General features: G+C 37.8%; 1 protein-coding gene across 6 annotated transcripts in view; it reads right to left on the reverse strand.

The window, feature by feature from the left end:
* Nucleotides 1–21,601, reverse strand: part of STS (steroid sulfatase) — a 116,582-nt gene that overhangs the window by 51,880 nt on the left and 43,101 nt on the right. For all 6 annotated transcript variants that reach the window (XM_064437357.1, XM_064437352.1, XM_064437330.1 and 3 more), the window contains one exon: nucleotides 19,540–19,676. In XM_064437357.1, coding sequence (XP_064293427.1) covers nucleotides 19,540–19,676 — 137 coding nt within the window. The remainder of the gene's footprint in view (nucleotides 1–19,539; nucleotides 19,677–21,601) is intronic.

Genomic DNA, 21,601 nt, shown 5'->3' on the forward strand with positions numbered 1-21,601 from the left:
TTTAATCTCTATGTTGATTTTGTGTGATGAAAAAAGATACTTCACTTTTTAATGCACTGATCTGATTACAAAGTCCACTGACTAAAACCTTTGTATAAAAATAAGCTTAGTAACTAAGACCAAGATAACCCTATCTTAATTTTAGCTTTTGTGTATTTCAGGTTATAAATATGCAAATGTTTCTATGGTACGTTTAGAGCCATCCAGTTTCCCCTTGATAAATATGGAAATCAGTTTGTCTCTGTGGTGGGGAAGTAATTATCACTTTCAGACTTAGTCATTGAGCACAACACTTGAGGTAAAGATGGAAAATAATAAAACCATTGACAGCAACACAAGAAGTGGCTGCACATATGGTGAGCAGTCCATAAACTCTGCATGCAACTTGTTTAACATTCAGAGCTAGAACACAACCACTGGAAAGTGGAAATTCTGGGATGAAGCAATAGATTGACGTTACGGCACATTGTCTAGCCAGTCAGCAGAACACATCCACCTAAGAAGACAAGTGATTCTACATAGAGGAAGCATCAGCATATGAACCTCAAAAGTGAGTGAATACTAGCTAATATAACTGTTTGACAAGAACAGAAAATAAATGCATAACTAATTACAAAATATTTAATCATCCCTGCAGGAATAAACTGGAGCATAGATTCAGTGGGAAGTCTTGAATTAGCCTTACTATGCTACCATTATTTTTAAAGTTACGCAATGGAAACAGCCCGTACAACGAAGTCTTCTCCAGAGTACAAAGCTGGAGTCTCAAATGTGCTGATTTCCTACTATGATAGTTTAGTGGGATCTTCAATGTCAACAGGACATTCTGCCAACTCAGGGTGAGACATGTAAAATCAGTGTAAGGGCTAGGAGAAGGGCGGTCTTAAAAAAACCAAGGCAGCTTTGGTGTGGGGCCAGGTAAGCTATCAGTATGAATTTGCTTTCTGTTTGGATTTGGATTGCCATGTAAATGTAAACTTGTAATTTGCTTGTGACTGTTTATACAGCCTTATAAGTATACTGTGTTTTTCAGACCCTCAGGATAAATTCTCAGCTTAGTGCACAGCAGATTAGGCATGCACTGCTTAGCAGCTTAGCAGCTCTGAATAAATCAACCAAATTTTGACTTATAATTATGCATAAGATAAGTGTTTCCTAGAGATGAGTACCACATTCTTATAGAGTTCAAATTATTTTGTAAACGTGAAAGTTGGAATGATACTTTACACATATACAAATAAATGTGGATAATAAAGCAGAGTGTTAAGATGCAGTTATGAAAGTTGTAAAGACCTGTAAGTAGAGCTTCAATATAGACAATGCAGGATGGAAAGGTTTTCGTATTTACATCAGTACTACAACACTAATAATGGATCATTAAAGGTCAAAAGTATAACTATTTGGTGGCTATCTACTTATTAGTATTTAAATTAGCTAATAAATGCATTGCTCAAAATTCACTTTTAGACCTTACATCTGTTGAACATAAGGCTATGTATTTCTAATGTAAATCTTAATTTTTAACCTACTTAAAATGCTAAAATATGAGAGATGGTCGTGCAATTTTAGGAAGGTCCATCACATTTGCATTGTGCTTGACAGTTGTGATAACTTTTTCAGTAAGTTTGCATCTTCATTCTGCACACATATGAGAATAAGATGCGGGTTCACACATACAACTAAGATGCATTATGCAAAAGACACTGTCTTGTTCCCCACTTCAGGTGTCCCATTTTTTCTTTCAAAATTTGGATGGCATTTCTTTAGGTAGGACGTAGGAAAACTGTAATGACAACCAAAGGATGATATTAATTTTTGAATCAGATTGTGAGGTGAAGTTAAAGGCTAAAACCTATTTTATCATTCCAATATATGCTGATAGTGATTGGTTCAGTAATTGTGGGGTGATAAAAGGAACTTTATCTTCAAAGGTTTAAACATTTTTTAACATCAGAGTAAGTTTTAAACTGAATATGTATATACTCTTAGATCCAAATGCATAATGCCAATATTTTGCCAGATTAAAGTATGAAGAATTATGAAGAATTTAAAACCGGGCAAGTCATTTAACCCCAGATTTTAATCCTTTGCACTTTTCTGAAAATCTCAAAGTATTTGTCAGTGTGATTGTTTCATCTTTATAAGTTTTATTAAATAAAATTGGAACTGGGATGAAACTGGTTGACATCAGAGGCCAAATATTTCATGTCTTTCAAGAGCCAAACTTTTTAAACTTTGCTGAATTTGGGAGCAGGTTTTCAACATTTGCTATGAATCATATATCATAAAGTTAAGAGGGGTTTTATCAAGACTGATTTAATAATCCTCATGAAATCTTAATTCTTTTAATTTCTGAGCTTTCTGATTTTAATTGTGCAAATATAATCTTACATGAAAGTAGGTGTGCATTAACTCACCCCCAAAACAGAAGATGCCTTTTTTCCCCCTTGACATGACCATCACCATGCACACTTGGTAGTTCACCTACTTCTCTAATTGCTCTTGGGCAACTCAGTGGCTTTTGTGCCTAAGTACACTTGAAGCCTACTGTGCCATCACCAATTCCAAACCATGTTAGCTGTGAATGAATCTCTGTACAGACACTGTTAATACCAATAAGCAAGCAAGCCTGGCTGTGAAAATTGTCCTCAAGGGAATCTTCCACTAATGAATGTAAACTCCAATCCGTCTTCTCTAGATGACATTCTGAACTTTGGAAAAAACAACAAATAAATTGAAGGCCACAAATCTTTCTTTATGATTCAGCGTTTGTTTCAACTTATTCTCCTTCTTTCTCTCCCACTCCCCGGTGTGTGTATATGTTCAATATGATAGTATCTATCTGATTTAAACTCCAGAGGATCCTTTCAGAAGGGAAGGCAAATAATTTTTCAGGTCATCCTCATTGATCATAGATGACTAGCTCAGAAGGTTGCTCACTAGCTTATGAAATAGGACTTTGATTCCTTAATTCATCTAAGTGCTCTTGAAAAAGTATTCCCAGCCTATTTGAAAAGATCTTTTGTTGAAGTTTCAGAGTAGTATTCAGTAGATGTCTAAAACAAAAAAAACCCTCTGCCTTTTTCTGGTCCAAGGCCTGGAAAGAAAAATACATCATTCTCATCTTAAACTGATTTGGAAACACTTGAGGTCTCTGCTTAGGCCAAGATGTGTTTGATGCCCCCAAGACATGGTGGGGGCATGAGATAATGGAGGGTCCTGAGATCAGACCCATTTCTTTGCCTTTTCTCTACCTAATGTTTACTCATTAATAAAGAAAATAAGTGATGTGAAATTACTAATATAGTTACTAATCTGAGTTTACAAAGTTTCAACAATATGGCTATGTGCCATTTGGTTTGTAATGGGAAGTTACAAAAATGGACCCATGAGACCTTCCTGTGTGAAGGCAAGAGAGATTTCTGGAAAGGCTCTGCTTGGCATACAAGGATCAAAGTGAGATGTGCTTTTTAGGTTAAATCTGAAGGCTAAATTTTAGACGAGGACGGATCATTATCATAGCAACACCACAGATCAGCTGAAATAGTAACATAGGTACAGAGAACAAACTAATCTAACTGTAAATAGATAGTATTTGGGGAAGAGAGGAGTTATTGCCAAGGTAAAGTCCCCAAAGCACAGGTGGTAAATAACCACTGGAAGGCCCCAGCTAGCACGTTTCTTACTTATGGGAATAGCACTAGTCCCATGGATAGAGAGGTAGGTACAGGGTTAGTCCCTCCCTATTAATGTATTTTTTTAAAGGACTAGTTCTTTCTGAACCTATAACATCAAATCTATGGAAGTTGTATATAGATAGACATCCTTGAACAGGAAAGGTTTGAAATCTTCACATTTCACACGAATAGTTTCGTAACAGACTTGTGTTTCAGTATCACATACAGACAGATGTAAGTGCACAACAGCAAATAGATTTCTGCTCTTGAAGGTGCTGGAAAAGCATGGCTAGCTATACTCAGCAACTGAGTGTACCGTTATCAAGAGTCAACAATTAAATAGGACTACAGTAGGATAGGGCATTTGCATATGTTTCCTGATAGTGTATTTATTATACCAGTGCCTCCTATTTAAAACAATTGTTTTCTACTCTCTTATTGTGTATTCCTAAAGTTACTATAGAACAAGGGTAGTAATTAAATGTCACATCAGAAAATCAGTTTACATTCTGAGAGAAAAATGTGATATAATTCTCTAGTATTTTTTGCCAAGTGTCCTCAAAGCTCTCTTTAACTCAGCCATCTACTTTTTATGAGCAGCACCTGGGGGTTCTTGCAACAACTGCTTGATGAAACTACAGCAGAATCACACAAAAGTTGAAATGTGAATGGACTGAGAAATTTGGGATATAGGACTTGACTACCTCAGCTCTAAATTGGCAAGAATATTTAGGATATGTCCTACAGAAATGTTTTATGGATTTTTTTAGGAACAGCTGTCAATTTTGTGCCTTATTAAAATAAGACTGGTAAAAAAGCCATCATAGCAGCACTTTGCCCATAACACTGTGCTAAGACGCTCAAACTCTGTTCTGTAGGATGTGCTGTGGTGGATACAAAGAACCTGCATTATGTTTCGCTCTGTCCTGAACCACATCTTTTTATATTGTTGGAAACTGGCCCCAGTCAGGACTGCATGACACAGATGGGGCATTTCAGCCCACTTTCAGCCGTGAAGGCACCATCATTACCTTTGGCTTTGATTTTTCCTCTAGTTTTCTGCTAATGGGAATTTGGCACTTGTGTGGTGCTGCTCCCTGCCTGTGAGCTGCTGGCAGCCACCTCTGCTTACCTCCTCTGCTTTGCCAGCTATTGCTAGCCACATACTTAGCACTGTCTTGCATGTACTAGAAAGGCGGACCATTTGTTTACCATCTTTCTGACATTATGGTTAAACTCTGAAACTATGTATATGCTTCTTCTATTACATGGTTTCCACTTTTTTTTCCTTTTTATTAAAAACAAATCAACAGAAAATGCAGATTGTTTGGAAGGTTGTGATGCATGGTTTGGTTTTTTTTTAAAAGAATCACAGCCTTTTCATACAACATCCATGGTTGTTGACTTCAAGTCAGCCCAGTTCCACTGACTTCAATGCAGTTACATCATCCTATGCAAACAGAAATCCTAAGCCAGCATGGTTAAAAGAACAGGGGTTATTCAAGGAATTTAACATCTTGCTTAGTCGAGTGACCGCTTTCTTCTTTTCCAACCAAGTCCCTGAAAAACATCTCTTTTTAAAAAACAAAAGTAGTTTGAGGGGCCTGGATATCTGCCAACTAGAAACACTTCTATATTGCTACATAAAGATCCTGATCTTCTTAACTTAATCTTATTCTCTGAATTTAGGAAGGTACCTTCTTCAACTCTTAGGGAAGAATAACTAATACATGAGTTGCATGGAACTGAGAAATGTTTATATATAAAAGTTTAAATTAAATAAAAAAGTTCTGTTGGCTCATCTAAAAAGAGGCACATTCCAAAAGGTACATTATTAAAGTACATCAAACTGGTATCACCCTTTTAATCTCAGTTGTATGAGACTTCTGTACCTCCTTCTTAAAACCTAGTCTTTCCAGAATTGCCTGAAGAATAGTGTTCCAATAAGCTATTATCAATAGGACTGATCATTGTAAGAGATGCCAAACAGTGAAAAGGAGCCAAGTGGAGGGAAAAAAATAGTGTGATCTCCTGTGACAATCCATTGGGAAGAACTAGCAAAGAATAACAGAAAAAAAAAAAAAAAAGAAAAATAATTATTTTTCTGCTTGTGGTATATCAGGAACTGACAAGAAAAGATCAGATTCAACTCTTAGGTGAAAGTGCACCTCTTTCACATCAGGAAGGCAAAAATTTAGTTAAAGGAAGATTAATCTTGCATTGCAGATATGGAAATACAGTAAAGTTATCCTGACTACTTAGTTCAACGGGACTGTTCATATCAATATGAAAGAGAGGAAGCTGGTGCTAAGGCTCTGCTTTTGGACCATTGCATTATAACTATATTTCTATATGTATACTACTGAACAGGCCAAGATGACTCTTGACATCGAGGGAAAGTAAAGAACCTACCAAAAGGGAAAGAAGTCTCATCTTCAGAGATAGTAACAGACCTACCACAGATGTTTTGTTAAAATACATTTCCCGACTGCCACTGAAGTAGCTCAATTATGTATGAAAAGTTTTATAAATAGAAGAGGCCTGTTTTCAAATACTGGTTATCAAAGCTTCTGATATTTTCAAGGTATTGCATCTTTTTTTTTTTTAATCTCTTGTTTCTGTTTTAAAGAAAATGCTATTTACTATTTAACATCCATAGCAAATATTTGAATACAATCATTAAAGGTTTCTTATCAACCCAAGTTGTCAGCAAGAAATTGAACCACAGACTTCTTTAGCAGACAAAAGAAATTCTGACTTCAGATTTACAAACTTCACAGCTAAGGAGTCGAGGAATTTTACAAGATGATAATCTGAAAAAAATGTAATGACAATGAATGGCTCTTTTATACTTTTTTGACATTACATGTCATTAAATGTTTCTGAAAGTTTCAGTATGATGTGATGATGTGAAGATCATAGAATCATAGAACAGTTTGGGTTGGAATGGACATTCAAAGATAATCTAGTCCAACCCCCTGTGATGGGCAGGGACATCTTTCACTAGACCAGGTTGCTCAAAGCTCCATCCAACCTGACTTTGAAAACCGCCAATGATTTGGCATCCTCAACTTCTCTGGGAAACCTAGTCCAGTGTCTCACCACCCTAATTGTAAAAAATGTCTTTATTATCTCCAGTCTAAACCTCTTCCTGTTTAAAACCATTGCCCCTTTCCTGTCAATACAGGCCCTAGTAAAAAGTCTCTATTCATCTTTCTTATAAGCTCCCTTCATATACTGAAAGACACCAATAAGATCTCCCTGGACTCTGCTCTTTTCCAGGCTGAACCACCCTAGGTCTCTCAGCATTTATTCAGAGATAGCATAGAATCAGAAAATCATAGAATGGTTTAGGGTGGAAGGGACCTTTAAAAGTCGTCCAGTCCAAACCCCCCTGCACTGAGGAGGGACATCTTCAACTTGATCAGGTTGCTTAGAGACCTGTCCAACCCAGCCTGGAATATTTCCAGGGATGGGGCATCTACCACCTCTCTGGGCAACCTGTTCCAGTGTTTCACCACCCTCATCTTAAAAAATTTCTTCTTGATATCTAGTCTGAATCTACCCTATTTTAGTTTAAAGCCATTACTCCTTGTCCTAACACTGCAGGCCCTACTAAAAATTTGTCCCCACCTTTCTTAAAGACCTCTTTAAGTACTGAAAGGCCACAAAAAGGTCTCCTTGCAGCCTTCTCTTCTCCAGGCTGAAAAAGCCCAACTCTCTTGGTGTTTCCACATACAACACGTGTTCCATCCCTCTGATCATTTCTCTGGCCCTCCTCTGGAACTGCTACAAAAAGTCCATGTCTTTCTTGTACTGAGGACTCCAGAGCTGAACACAGTACTCTAGGTGGGCTCTCACCAGAGCGAGGGGCAGAATCACCTCCTTTGACCTGCTGGTCACTTCTTTCGATGCAGCCCAAGATGTGGTTGGCTTTCTGGGCTGCGAGTGTACATTGTTGACTCATTTCCAGCTTTTCATCCACCACTACCCCCAAGTCCTTATTGGCAGGGCTCCTCTCAATCCCTTCATCCCCCAGCCTGTATTGATACCAGGGGTTGTCCCTACCCAGGTGCAGGACCTTGCACTTGGCCTTGTTGGCCCTCATGAAGTTCACATGGGCTCACTTCTCCAGCTTGTCCAGGCCCCCCTGGATGCCACCCCATCCCTCAGGCATATCAACCACACCACTCAGTTTAGTGTCATGTGCAAACTTGCAGAGGGTACGCTCAATCCCACTATGTCACTGATGAAGATATTAAACAGTACTGGTCCCAGTACGGACCCTTGAGGGACACCACTCGTCACCAGTCTCCATCTGGATATTGAGCCACTGACCACCGCCCTCTGGGCGCAACCATCCAGCCAGTTCCTTATCCACCAAACAATCCACACATCAAATCCATATCTCCCCAATTTAGAGAGAAGGATGCTGTGGGGGATTGTGGCAAAGGCCTTACAGAAGTCCAGAGAGGTGACACCCATAACTCTTCCCTTGTCCACTGATGTAATCACTCCATCATAGACAGCCACTAGTTTGGTCAGGCAGGACTTGCCCTTGGTGAAGCCATGCTGGCTGCCTCAAATCACCTCCCTGTCCTCCATGGGCCTTAGCATAGCTTCTAGGAGGATCTGTTCCATGATCTCCCCAGGCACAGAGGTGAGGCTAACAGGCTGGTAGTTCCCAGGGTCCGCCTTTGTACCCTTTTTAACGATGGGCACAATGTTTCCCTTCTTCCAGTCCCCAAGGACTTCACCTGACTGCCATGGCTTTTCAAATATCATGGATAGTGGCTTGGCAATTACGTCAGCCAATTCCCTCAGGACTCTGGGATGCATCTCATGAGGTCCCATAGGCTTATGCATGTCCAGGTTCCTCAGGTGGTCACAAATCTGACCTTTTCTTACAGTGGGAGGGACTTTTTGCTTCCCCAGTCCCTGTCTTGCAGTGCATCCTCAAGGACGAGAGGTGTTCCAGCACTCTGACTTCCACTAGACCTGCACATCCATGTCTTTCTTGTACTGGGAGCCCCAGAGCTGGATGCAGCGCTCCAGGTGGGTTCTCACCATAGCAGAGTAGATGAGCAGATTCACCACCCTCAACCTGCTGGCCAGTTTTCTTTTGATGCAGCCCAGGGTACAATTGGCTTTCTGGGCTGTGAGTGCACATTGCCGGCTCATGTCCAATTTTTCATCCACCTAACTGAACAGATAAATTACATCTGTTTGGATTGTAAATAGAGAAAAAGATGTATTCATTTATTACTTGCCTAATGTGTGCTCTGCTGTTTTGTGGTGCCAAAATCAACTGTACGCTGGATTAGAAGCACTTTGATACCTTTCACACTGCCATATACTATACACACAGCTATACTTTTCACATTGCCAAAACCAGTATCTTCCATGACTTTGCTAGAAATGCTGAGACATCCTGAGCTACTCATTTATTTCAAACATCTGGCATTAAGTTATCTTCGGGTTTGCAGGAAGATAAAATTCATACTGCTTTTCTGGGCCAGGCCATTCTTTTCTTTAAAGCACATTTACAGTTGTATTATTTCTTGTTTGCCTGCTTTGTTTTTAAATTCTATTGTGATTCAGAAATTGAAGTAAAATGGATTTCTAACACACAAATATCTCATCCACTGAAATACAAGAGCCTGAAGAGCCTAAATCCTTTATCTTCATAACACAGAAATGGCATCAGTACTTTAAAGCCTGGTAAACTGAAGCACCTAAGGGCCAAGTTAATCACACATAATTTTAGGCAAAATAAGTGTGACATTACAGATGAGTCCATCTAGTAGTTTGCTAAAAGGGCGCTTGCTGAAAAAAAGATGCTTCTCCTCCTTCTCCTCCTTTCTGCTTTCCCTGGAAGCTGGTTAGGAAAAAGGAGGGAAGGGAGGGAAGGGTGCTCTGCCTCCCGTCTTGTGGTAACAGCAAGCTGCAATATCCACTGCAGCTGTGGAATATAACTTCATGCTGGTCTAAGGTAGGGATTTGATTACCCTGGAGTGTCTCCTTCATCATCTCAAGCAAACTCAGCCCTTAGGGGTCAGGTGTTCCTTTGGATATTGAGCTTACTACTGTAACACAGAATCTGTTGGGTGTTCTCAGTGTTACTACAATGTGCTCTTTGTGAGGAAATGTTTTAAAGAGGCTCCCAGAGGTGGGTATGGAGAGAGAATGATTTAAAAAGAGAAGTGTGTACACAAAATACAAGTAGTAAGCCAAAAGAAAGAGAAAACAAAAAGAAAGTATTCAAAATGGCAAAAAATACCCTGAGTACAGTAAACAAAATATGCAAAGAACACCCAAAACAGTAACATTAAAAAATAACAGGTAGGAAAGCATAATAAAGATTCAGTATCAGGTTTTCTTAAACAGCACCTTAAATTGAAACATAAATGCCTTTTTAAACAATCAAGTCGTGAGGGAAAAAGCTGGAGAAGAGCAAAGTTGTCACTTTACCAGCCTGCCTTTCACTAATCACAGCATCGTTACTCTAATGCTTTCCCTAACCTTAAAAATTTCATTATTTATCTCTTTATCATATGTCATTATTATAGAGAAAGCAATAAAAAGCTTTCTGTGATGCAAAATACACAACTGGTTTCTAGAAGAATAATGATCTTTGGTAGTATTACCAGCCTGCTTATTATATGGTGTGGTTGTTCTGGCAGTCAGATGTACCACTGAAAAAAAAACAACCAGCCATAGTCAATAAAAAGGCAGTTCTACCAACCTCATCAATAAGGGCTTATTACCACCTGGAATTTGAGCTTTATGATTCAGCAGTTTGAGATTTCTGCATGGCAATTCACTAATAGGAACCAGCCTGCTGATGAACAACAGTTTACAACACAGGATTGATATTGTCATAAACTTTATTGTATAATTATTGTTTTCACTAAGAATTAGTTCCCCTCTTTTTTAACAGTATGGTCGCAAAATAATTAACGTACATTTCAAAAGAAGCATTACGAAGTTTCATGTCTCTGTCCAAGAAACAGTAGGGATGATTTAAAAAAATAAAACAACCTCTAATTTTCCTAGTATCAACACTTAAACTCAAATGCACGTGGTCAGTTTTAGATTTTTTCTACAGTTAAATTGAGATGCAGCCAGCTATGAAAAAATGGTAAAAGGCTGGAAGACGTTTCCTGAATCATCACATGAACTGTCCATACCATTATCATTCATATGTTGGTGAAGGTATTTAATTATCCTTTAAAAATATCACTTAATCCCCATGATCTGAAGAAAAAGTGAGTTCCTGAGTCCAGATGCACATTCTAAACATTTCTCACCTCTAGCGTGGATCAAGACCTGGAATGCCTTGCTTTCCCCCCTTCCCCATTCTATGCCAGCTGAATTAAAGTCCTAATGATTTACTGTAGATCCAGAGCTGAATTAGTGGGTGACTGGCAGCAAAGCTATACCTCAGGAGGTAAATCTGAACATCATCTCTGTGCCTCAGTTCTTCTTCTGGGAAACAGATTAATGAGATCCCCCTATCTTACAAAGACTTCGTGAAAATGCTTATTTGCGAATCTGTTATATACTCTAGTGAAGTAATGCCGCAGAAAAGATGAGAGATGTCAAAGAAATCTGTCTTCATAACAGAACTTCAATAGTGTGTGTTAAATTAAACATGAGAATTTATATTTAACAGTGAGGAATACACCTACTGTTCAGTAGCTGCTCATTAAGGCACTCTGTGATGAGGAGATAGGGTTCCAATGGGAAAAGAAATGGCATGTAAACATACGCTTATAAAACCGTACCATAAGACACAAGCATAAGAAGATTGGTTTTTCCTATCTTTGAGTACTTGACTTCATAGCCTTACAATGTTCATTTGTGCCATCTGCATGTCTGTATGAATGAATAACTATTCACAGACTGTATCAGTTATATTAAGGTACTGGGTAATCCACTACAAAACTATCTGAAGGTACCAGGAAGGGGGGTGGGTGAGAAGGTTTAAACACCCAAATTTAAAATCATTAGTATCTTTAGTTTCTCTGTTCCCTTGTTTCACATTTAGGCTTCTTTCACAGAGATGTAACTTCCACCAGCAATATCCTTCACCTACTAGCTCAGTTGCATCCTTTATTAAAACCATGATTACAAGCTCTATAAATACCTCGACAGATATTGCTTTCAGTGTTCAAGTGTTGAAGAAAAAGGATGGCAAAATCATGTTCATAAGTCAGTGCTGAAGGTTTCAGATTCACAACAGGGACACTTTCACCAAAGTGAGCAAAGGGAGCTGTAAATCATGTCTCTCCCACCCTGATCCCTTGCTCTGGGTAACTGAGTAAATTCCTGTAGAGTGTCTGGGACAGGGAAAATGCAATTCCTCTTAACAGCTTCACAGTATCTGTGCTAAAAAGGCTGCTATGCAGAGGCACTCCACCAGAAAAATCTTGAGTAGCTTCCTTTGAAATGCTTTCCCAGTTTTTTAACAACACAGCACTACCACCACAAGCTGCATTACACTGAAGTTTTCCATCATGGAGCGTGCATTACTAAGACATTATTTAAACTTGACTAATTAAAAAAATGTTTTAGGAATGGCTGCTTAAGATGTGCTTTATAATCTTGTAAATAATGTTCTAAGAAGGAGCTTTGCTGTATACAAAGATGTAATATGGCAAAAGGAAACTGTACTTAAGGAGGATTAGGTAGCTCAGGAGGCTTATCATAGTGGAAATGGAAGTCTTTCATCACTTAGCCACCTCTTCAATTCAGTCCTGTTCAGTAGTGACTGAAAGCCATTGCTGCTTAGTGCCATATGAAATGAGTTTGGGTTTTAGCCCATATCATAACTGGAAAGCTTCCACATCATAAAAGGCGGAATGACAAATGCCAGTAATCTGCACACTTATTGACTATTTCCCCAGATCTGACCAAAAGAGCGAAGGTGCTTCAAGAGCTTAACTACTATCTTAGCCGAAGAAACGGTCTCTTAATGTTAGGGTAAGAGCAGGGTGGCAGAACAGGGTGGGAAAATGCTGTTCTAGTCACAGAGTACCTGTATTGGCTGAATACCTTCTTCCTCAGAGACGCTGGCTGAACACCTTTCATTATAACAAAAACAGCTTAAAACTAAAGCCCCTAGACTTGAGACATACACCAGTATAAATTCAGGAGAGCAAGGTCAAGGAATGCACCATTTGCATCAGGCATCGCTCTCCAGATTTTTAGTTCCATCTTTAAGTTTTCAGGCTCACCTAACTTTATGTCACATTCATAACAGCTGGAAAAAACAATCTAAGCCTGATTATCCACCACTTCTAATAATGTGGCATCATTCTGCTTTGCTTATCTTTTAAATCAACTTTGCACTGTTACAAATTACTACATCAGGTGAAAAGCAAGGATAAATTAGGTTTATCTCTGTGTACAAGATTTTCTTCTGAAAAAAAATTAAGGATAACTCATTCATTTTTTAGTCAAAGCAATAGGAATTTGTTTTTCCTTTCATATTATTAATGTTTATTTTGATTTTTAGCATAATTCAGAATTCTCAGGTGATTTGTGGTACATTTTTAGATTGATCCTAATGCAGTAGGATTCTAAACAGAAGTTGAAAGCATACAAACACTGTAAAGTGAAATAAAGATGTAAGAATTCACAATAACAGCCACTAACAATGATATGTAAAAGAAGAGAGATTTCAGATGAAACATACCAATACTACGCTCTTTCCCAGAAGAACAGTTACTGCTTAATAAAGGAAAGAACATTTAAAAAACACCAAACAACTAGGAATAGAATTTCAGGGCAGAATAACTGGAAATAAATATTAAAATTATATTTTAATGGCTTTGTAATTAAAAATAATAAGTCATAGGTTTGTACGTTTAAAATAATTATTTTAAAATGAGAAAGAAAATGCTTTTACTAAGGAACTGAAGACAGATCACATGCTGTTATGAAGGCACCTAAAAACTGAGAAACTGGGGGAATGTAACGTGCTTCAGAACCTCAGGAATTCTTTGGCTGTAACATTTAGACCCTTCTTTTTTTTGTGTGTGCGTGTGAATACTTTAGACTATGATACATTCATCAGAGTAAGAATTTTACCAGAAGTCTTGTGGGCATAGTTCAGTTTTCCGTCTTTTAAATATTTTACAGTTTTCTGAATGTAGCTTTCATTTTGTTTCTGAAAACATCTGTTGCTAAAGCAGTGGTACATCTGTTACTAAAACAGAGAAAAAAGCCGCAGAGGTCAATAAAAATAGTTTATATTAAATCAGAATGGTTCCCACTTAGACCCTTGATTCATATCACTCCAGAGTTGAACAGAAGTTAAAAGTAAAGTACGTGATCAATCCCCATACATTGCATATTATCTATTTAAATATGCACACATTCATCAGATGAAAGGCATATAAGCATTAAGTTTTTATCATCTCACATTTAGGCACTGGAGGAATTAAAAGCCACAGCATAATCCTGCACATTGATATCATCACGTCTACAACCCTGGGTAATCTAATTATGGAAGAATTAGATGTTTCCACAAAGGTCTGGAGTTGACTTGGCAGAGCTTTTACTCTTCCCTTCCTCTTTGGAAGTGCTGTGTGTAGATACACATGTATAGACAATTCTTAATCATGATAACAGCTGAATCGAAGAAAAACAGTGTGAAAAGTGGTCTGATTTTCACTTAGTCCTACTAGACTGTAACCTAGCTGGCCTTTCTCAATGAAGTACACTTTACTTCTGCCTGGCTCTATTTCATTACAGGCCACATATTGGCCCAGAGGGTTGTAGAGCAGAGTATCACATATGCTTTGACAAGTCATAAATGTTCCTCAGGTAAGGTTCCATTTATTCACATAGCCAGGGTTTTAATTGTATAAGTACTTACAGTTAAAAAAAGTTAGGCACTGTACTTCCTTGTAAAAAAAAAAACTATTTAAGATATCATTAGCATCCTCAAAATTTGTCATCACTGTAGTAACACAGAATTACAGAATGGTTTGGGTTGGAAGGGACCTTAAAGCTCGTCCAACTCCTCTTTCACTAGACCAGGTTGCTCAAAGCTCCATCCAACCTGACCCTGAACACTGCCAATGATGGGGCATCCTCAACTTCTCTGGGAAACCTAGTCCAGCGTCTCACCACCTTCACTGTAAAAAATTTCTTCCTAATATCTAAACTAAACCTACCCTCTTCCTGTTTAAAACCATCACCCTTTGTCCTGTCACTACATGCCCTGCTGACAAGTCTCTCTGTCTTTCTTATAAGCCCCCTTTATAAATTGAAAGACAACAATAAGGTCTCCCCGGAGCCTTCTCTTCCCCAGGCTGAAAAACCCAAACTCTCTCAGCCTTTTTTCAGAGGAGAAGTGTTCCATCCCCCTGATCATTTTCGACCTCCTCTGGACCTGCTCTAACAGGTCCATGTCTGTCTTGTGCTGGATAAGGTGCCCAGGGGTGGTCTCACAAGAGAGTAGAGGAGGATAGTATCATGGTAGTATCTTGCTTCTGTTTGCCTCAGTAAACTGTTCCTTGGTTCCTCTAGATTGACTTTTAAAGGTTATGTCTGATTTTGTTTCAAAATATGAATTGACTTTAGTGAATAGCTCTTTTCTTCAGCATTTCACAGGATCACAGGATGCTTGAGATTGGAAGGGAGATCGCCTTGCCCAACAGCCCCTACTTAAGCAGGGCCACTTGGTGCCTAGGACTATCTCCAGATGGCTTTTGAATATCTCTAAGAAGAGGGACTCCACCACCTGTCTGGGCAACATGCGCCAGTGCTTGGCCACCCTCAGAGTAAAAAAGTTTTTCCTGATGTTCAGGGGGAATGTCCTGTGTTTCAGTTTGTGCCCATGGCTTCTTGTCACTGGTCATCAATGAGAAGAGCCTGACCTCATCCTCTTTGTACCCTCTCTTCAGGTATTTATATACATTAATAAGACCCTACCTCAGCCTTCTCTTCTCCAGGCTGAACAGAGCTCCAGTCCCAGCCTTTCCTCACAGGAGAGACGCTCCAGTCCCTTAATCATCTTTGTGACCCTTTGCTGGACACTGTCCAGTAGGTCCATAACCCTCTTGTACTGCAGAGGTACAGAGCTACTTTCTTCACATATAAGTCTATGATACTTTTAAAGATATTTCAAACACAAGTTACATGTAAGATGCATTGGCATTTTAATTCCACTCCTTTTCTTCTAATTGCCATCAGATGATGGTAATATTTTCTTGGCATAACTTGATCCTAAGACAGGTAAAAAAATCATGGCAGAGAGGCAGTTAAGTTTTTTTCAGCTTGCAGGGCATTCGCATAATAAAGATATCCAGACAAGGCCCCACTCTACAGTTACCTAGGTTGTCCAGACTACAATTTCTGAGACTTTTTTACACTTAAGCCATTCAGTTGTGATTGCCCTACAAAGCATTAAGATCTGATATGTAGTTTTGCTACTATTAACAGAACCATAAACAGCCATTTGCAAAAGTGGTGTTGAATTAGTGTGTCTTCACACAGTTTGCATGCAAGTCTACAGGGGGCTCCAAAACTCTTTGCAGTGATCTGTTTTGGATTAAATTAGTGTAATGCAATTTACAGCAAAACCAGTTTCTTAACATAGCCATTTCTCTTCCTATACTCAATCAGGAATGAAGGAATGAAGGAAGAGAAGGGAGGAAGAAAGAAAAGGATAATATTGCATTCATTCACCATTTCTTTTTCCAGTTTTAGACTGTAAGATTTTTTCATTTGCTCTCATATGAACTATAATTAATACCATTAACAAGGTGCTTAGCCTACATTTAAAGAAAATTAATGTTATTAGCCAGAGAATAACTCACATGCAGTGACATTGTAACTGTGAATGTTTTAAACATTGAATTCTGTTATACACACATCAATATGCAGAAGCAGTAGACATATATGGTCCCAAAGCTTATCCAGAGACTTTGTATTTTTTATTTTTGACATGGACTGTAATCATACTCTTCAGTATTGGTTTAACAAGTCACAAACACGAAATATTAAAAAGAGTATTTTATTCCTGTGTCTTATAGGCCTTTCTCCTCCTATCATGGAGATTGCCTTATAATTGAATTATTGTCCAATTAGGTAATTGATTCTCAATAAATAAACACATGAAACTGGAAAGTTGCCTTCTATTTAGAATTCTACATCTGAGTGGACTTCTGTCTTACTAGAAAGACTGTTACTTTTTCGCTTGCAAATGGCAGCTGAAGTCTTCTGTCTGATTCCAGCTGAACTCTCAAATCAGGAATATTCCATTTGCATTTCATGGTCCAATCTTGATATAACTTTTTCATCACTGGTACCTAACAGTCCAAACTTCTACTTCTAACTTCTCTTCTACCCTTTTTTGTTTCGTCATCCACAACGGTTTCCACAATATTTCCCACTCAGCAGATAACACATTGTAAGTTTCTTTTAGAACTGAGTTGAAGTTGGTGTTTCTTTTCCTGCCAGATGCCAAATATTTCTGATGTTGTACTATACTGCAGTTTTCCATACACTCATTTTTCTTCCTATGCTTGTGTTGTCTTTAATTAGAAGCTTTTGCAGCATATTGTTATACCTGGGCTATTTTGTTCTCATTGCTTTTGCAGGTTACATTCATCTATGCGTAAATACTAATTTCTGTATAGTGAATGATAAAACCTCCCTTTGTTGAAAGCTTAGTTTTCACTTTTTCAGCTTTTCCAGACAATTTCGTTTGACTTTTCTACTGTAACATCTTCAGAGGCATTACAAAAAAATATTGGTTACTGACGTCAGCAGTACAGTGAATAGATCTACTTTGTCTGACACAGTTGATGCATTAAGACTGGAATTTTCAGTGGAGGTTAATGGAAATAAGTACTCCCTTCAGTTGGAGGGGGGGAAAAAAAAAAGCTATATTATTCCTTCAGACTCCTTTGGAAATGTCAGCCATAACTTTTTTTCCATCTTTCCAATAATGGAGGAGAAAGTAACAGAGGAACTAAACACATTTTCTACCTCCTGGAGCAAATACACAGTCTGTCAACAGAGGAGCCTTACAAGACATAAGTGAAAACAAGTAACCAGACTCCCAACTGAAACAAGATTTGATGCTTGTATACTACTTCATGACAGATGAAGATCTGTTTCCTGATTGATTAAGCTAGCTCTGCTGCCCCTGATGCTCCTGTGATGGATTGTAAAGGACAATACATAGGGAAACTTGTATATCTCCTCTCTGAGTTTGTTCAAAAATCCTATGTTATCACCACTAAATCTGTATAGCTGATTTATCCCAAGCTTTTTTTAATAATATGCTTCTGTCCTACAATTTGGTTTGGTTTGTTTGACACATCTCCCAGGAGCCTGTGGTCATTCTGGAAGAGAGCAGTGGTTTTCAATTTGTTACCACCACTGCATCATTAAATAACCTGAAACAGCAGCATGTCAGCTGCCTTGGTTTCCAACTTTGTTGTTTAAAGCTGAGAGCCACTCTCCTGAAGGAGGCAGCAAAACATAATGGCAGCAGCAAATGACCAATTAGCCTAGGATATGCTAAATATCATGGAACAGAAAAAGAAATAGTAAAATCAAAGAGAGACCGTAAGACCAGCTAATGCACAGTAGCTTACTACAACATGGATACAAACAGAAATGACAACACATGCACACTTTTATCTAATGCAAGCACTTAATTGAGGAAATGCTGGTGGCCTCTGACAGAATTGCTAAAGATTCAGGGTGTAATACAACTGGAATGAAAGCCACTCTCTCTTTACAAAACATGATTTACAAAAGAGTTTTTTTTTTTCTGTTACCTTTCACATTTAAAACCTTTCCACAGTTTCCCACAAGTGTTTTCCCCGTTTTTGCAAATACTGCACTAAAAACATCAATCACTAAATGTACCGTGCTGCTGTTTGTCCCCTACCTTCTGCAACTAGACCTCTTGACGCAAAATATGCAAATAAATATACATGATACTTAGCTGCACATGCTTGTATATCTTAAAAATACATATGCACAAAAACTGAATATCTGTTTATAAGCAACTTAGTAAGGAAGCAACATTTTCTTGAAGAAAGCCACTTTGCACTGGGCTGTACTGAGTACAAAATCAACTTGGGTTATGTAATGTGAGCTAATCTTTAGCTCCTAATACTGCTCTACTCCAATAGGATTATTTTAAAATATGAACTGTTAGGCATTTTCACAGGTGATTACATCTGGTATCAGACAGTCATTCCAATACATCTAGAAATAAGGAAAGCCTGTTGAAAGGCTTAATGATCAACTGTTCTCCAGCCTCAGAGAGAATGGAAGGCTCTGAAGGGTAAGCTGTTTGGTTTGGACTGTTCTTCATGAACAGAAGTGGACCTCACCTGAGTGCCTTCACTAATTCAGAGAACTCACTGAAATAATTAGCAAACTAATTTTTGCTAACAGTGCATATTGTAGTCTCTATATTAGAAAAATTTTTTATACCAATATCACGTGGTCACTTTTCAGGTTAGTACCTTGTTTTATGAGGAGAACCTACAGAGGCCAGATGGCACCCAGAAGCTCATGGTGTTGGATTCAACTACTCTGCTTCAAATGTTCTCAGTTAAGGTGTCCATATCTCTGCTAAGTCCATACTGTATAGACTACCTTCATAGTCAAAGAAGAGAGCAGGCATTTATAGGACAGAATAAATTTGGCCATAAAGTAGATATTACAAGAGATTATTGTGCCTTTCTTTCCCCTAAATATAAAGGACAAGTATGTCAGATATATCATAGACACCCAAATTGCAGAAGTCTGCGTTTGAAGGACATGAATGCAAGCCTTCCATCAAGTCCCTCCATTGATGTTAGAAGCACATGTAACATACCTACACTCCAGTCCATTTCCTCCACTGCATCCCCATATAAACCATGCTTGCTCTTTCCTCTGAAATTTTCTGAAGCATATAGAGCAGTATGGACATGAAGATAGGACAGGACAAGAAGAAATGGTGCATCGGTGTTCCTGGAAAACAAACCAAAACCAAACCAGACACCAAACCCTTAGTATATTTTATAACAAAGTTTCTACAAAGAAATCTTTCTATAGTAGAGCTAAAAATATTTTAAAAAAAAAACAAAAAAAAAAACCCAAACCAAAACCAAAACACAAAACCCAAACCAACTCAAAACCAAAAAAGAGGATAAGGAATACTGTAACTGATTACAGGGTAATCCTGAATGCACACACACACAGAGTAAAAATGCCATTCTTAACTGTATACAGAACTGAAAGCAAAAATAAACAACAAAATCTAACTAATTACTGTTTGCTATATATATTAAAGACATACCTTCAGAACTTCACATATATATGTGAAACGCAGATACCTTCCTCACAGTCATAAGGAAGCTGATCAACTAGACTATGATGAGAATCAGGGTCAAACATCCCATAATATCACTGACTATGTCAAACCAAATATACCAGTACTTTTCCGCCTTCTTGATCCTGGACTAAGGTATAGGACCAAATCTTCTCTTGTCATTTAATGCTCTGTGTGTGTGTGCATGTGCTCAGTACATAACACTATAAGTATGTTGTACCAAAGATTAAGTAATTTCAAAGTACATACTAATATAAATATTTTTCCTCTCACAATAATGAACAGCCTCCACCATCTTCAGTCTGTTTCCTGAACTGGTACAAGAGTGCAATAAATAGACTCTCTGTAAATTTGCTGTTCATGTGATCTGTCAACACAATATTTATGATCAGTTCCAGCAGTCTGTGAGAGCACAGCTCAAGTAAAAACTTTTTCTTATGCATTATTTATAGAACTTTACTTAAAATTGTGCCGTACTAGTGAAATTTACTGCTATATGCTCTAACAGCATTTGTAGAACATTACACATATTGTAAATATCAGTTGAATCACAAAAGCTTTACTCAGAAAACTTGTCTGGATCGCACCATAAAGCACACAGATAATTACAGAGTATTTTTGGCTTTATTTACCACATTTTCCCTTGCCAGTCTGTGGTGGATAATACCTGTGATTCACGTTAACATCAAAGGGAGACCATATATTTCCTCACGCAGCTGATTCATCCACCCTTTAAAAGGGGAAGGAACAATACTGACATGCACATACAAACTGTTTCTTTAAAATGAAAAAAAAAAAATCTAACCTTTAGAACCTGAAAACAGTCTTTTAATAAAAAGGATTGATATGATATCAGTACTTTACTCTCAAGGAAAAATAACTAGGTTTAACCTAGTATATTTATGATCCATTTTTCCTCTCTCCTTGGTTGGATCTGTTTTTGCACAATTTGCATGGTTAAAGATTTCTTTTTTACTGGCACAGGCAGCAGTACATAAACAAAAAATGGGAAAATTTTATCCAGATTACTCACTTGATAAGTGTGTTTCTGACTAGGACTTATTCTTCCATAAAAAGTTTCTCTTTTTTTTTTTTTTAAATGACAGAATGAAGAGAACAGTTTTACATGGAAAATGGAAACAAAATTATTTTAATTCTGTTCAAATATGCGTGCATGTATTCTGTATTATCTTAGTATTATAAAATATAGATTCAGAAAATAAAGAAAAGGCAATATTTTTCATAAAAGATACATTTTCCATGAAGTTGTGTTTGTTGTTATTTGAGAGGTCATATATGTGAAAACCTTTCATTACTGTAGCAACAAAAAACATGAGACCTCTGGAGCCAATTAAAAAGACTGAAAATGTCATCACTTCAAGTAAAGAAAGATGTATACTTTTAAGTTTAATATTTCATATGTATATTAATGTAACACTGACCTTTCATTAAAGAACATTTCTGCAAGGCAGCTGATTTTTGTTTTGCAACCTGCATTTTTTACTGCATGGGATTATCCTTGACTTTTTCCTTAAACACAGTTCACTGAATTCAGAGTAGTATG

Source organism: Phalacrocorax carbo, chromosome 1 (assembly GCF_963921805.1).
Source record: "Phalacrocorax carbo chromosome 1, bPhaCar2.1, whole genome shotgun sequence".
NCBI classification, from domain to species: domain Eukaryota; kingdom Metazoa; phylum Chordata; class Aves; order Suliformes; family Phalacrocoracidae; genus Phalacrocorax; species Phalacrocorax carbo.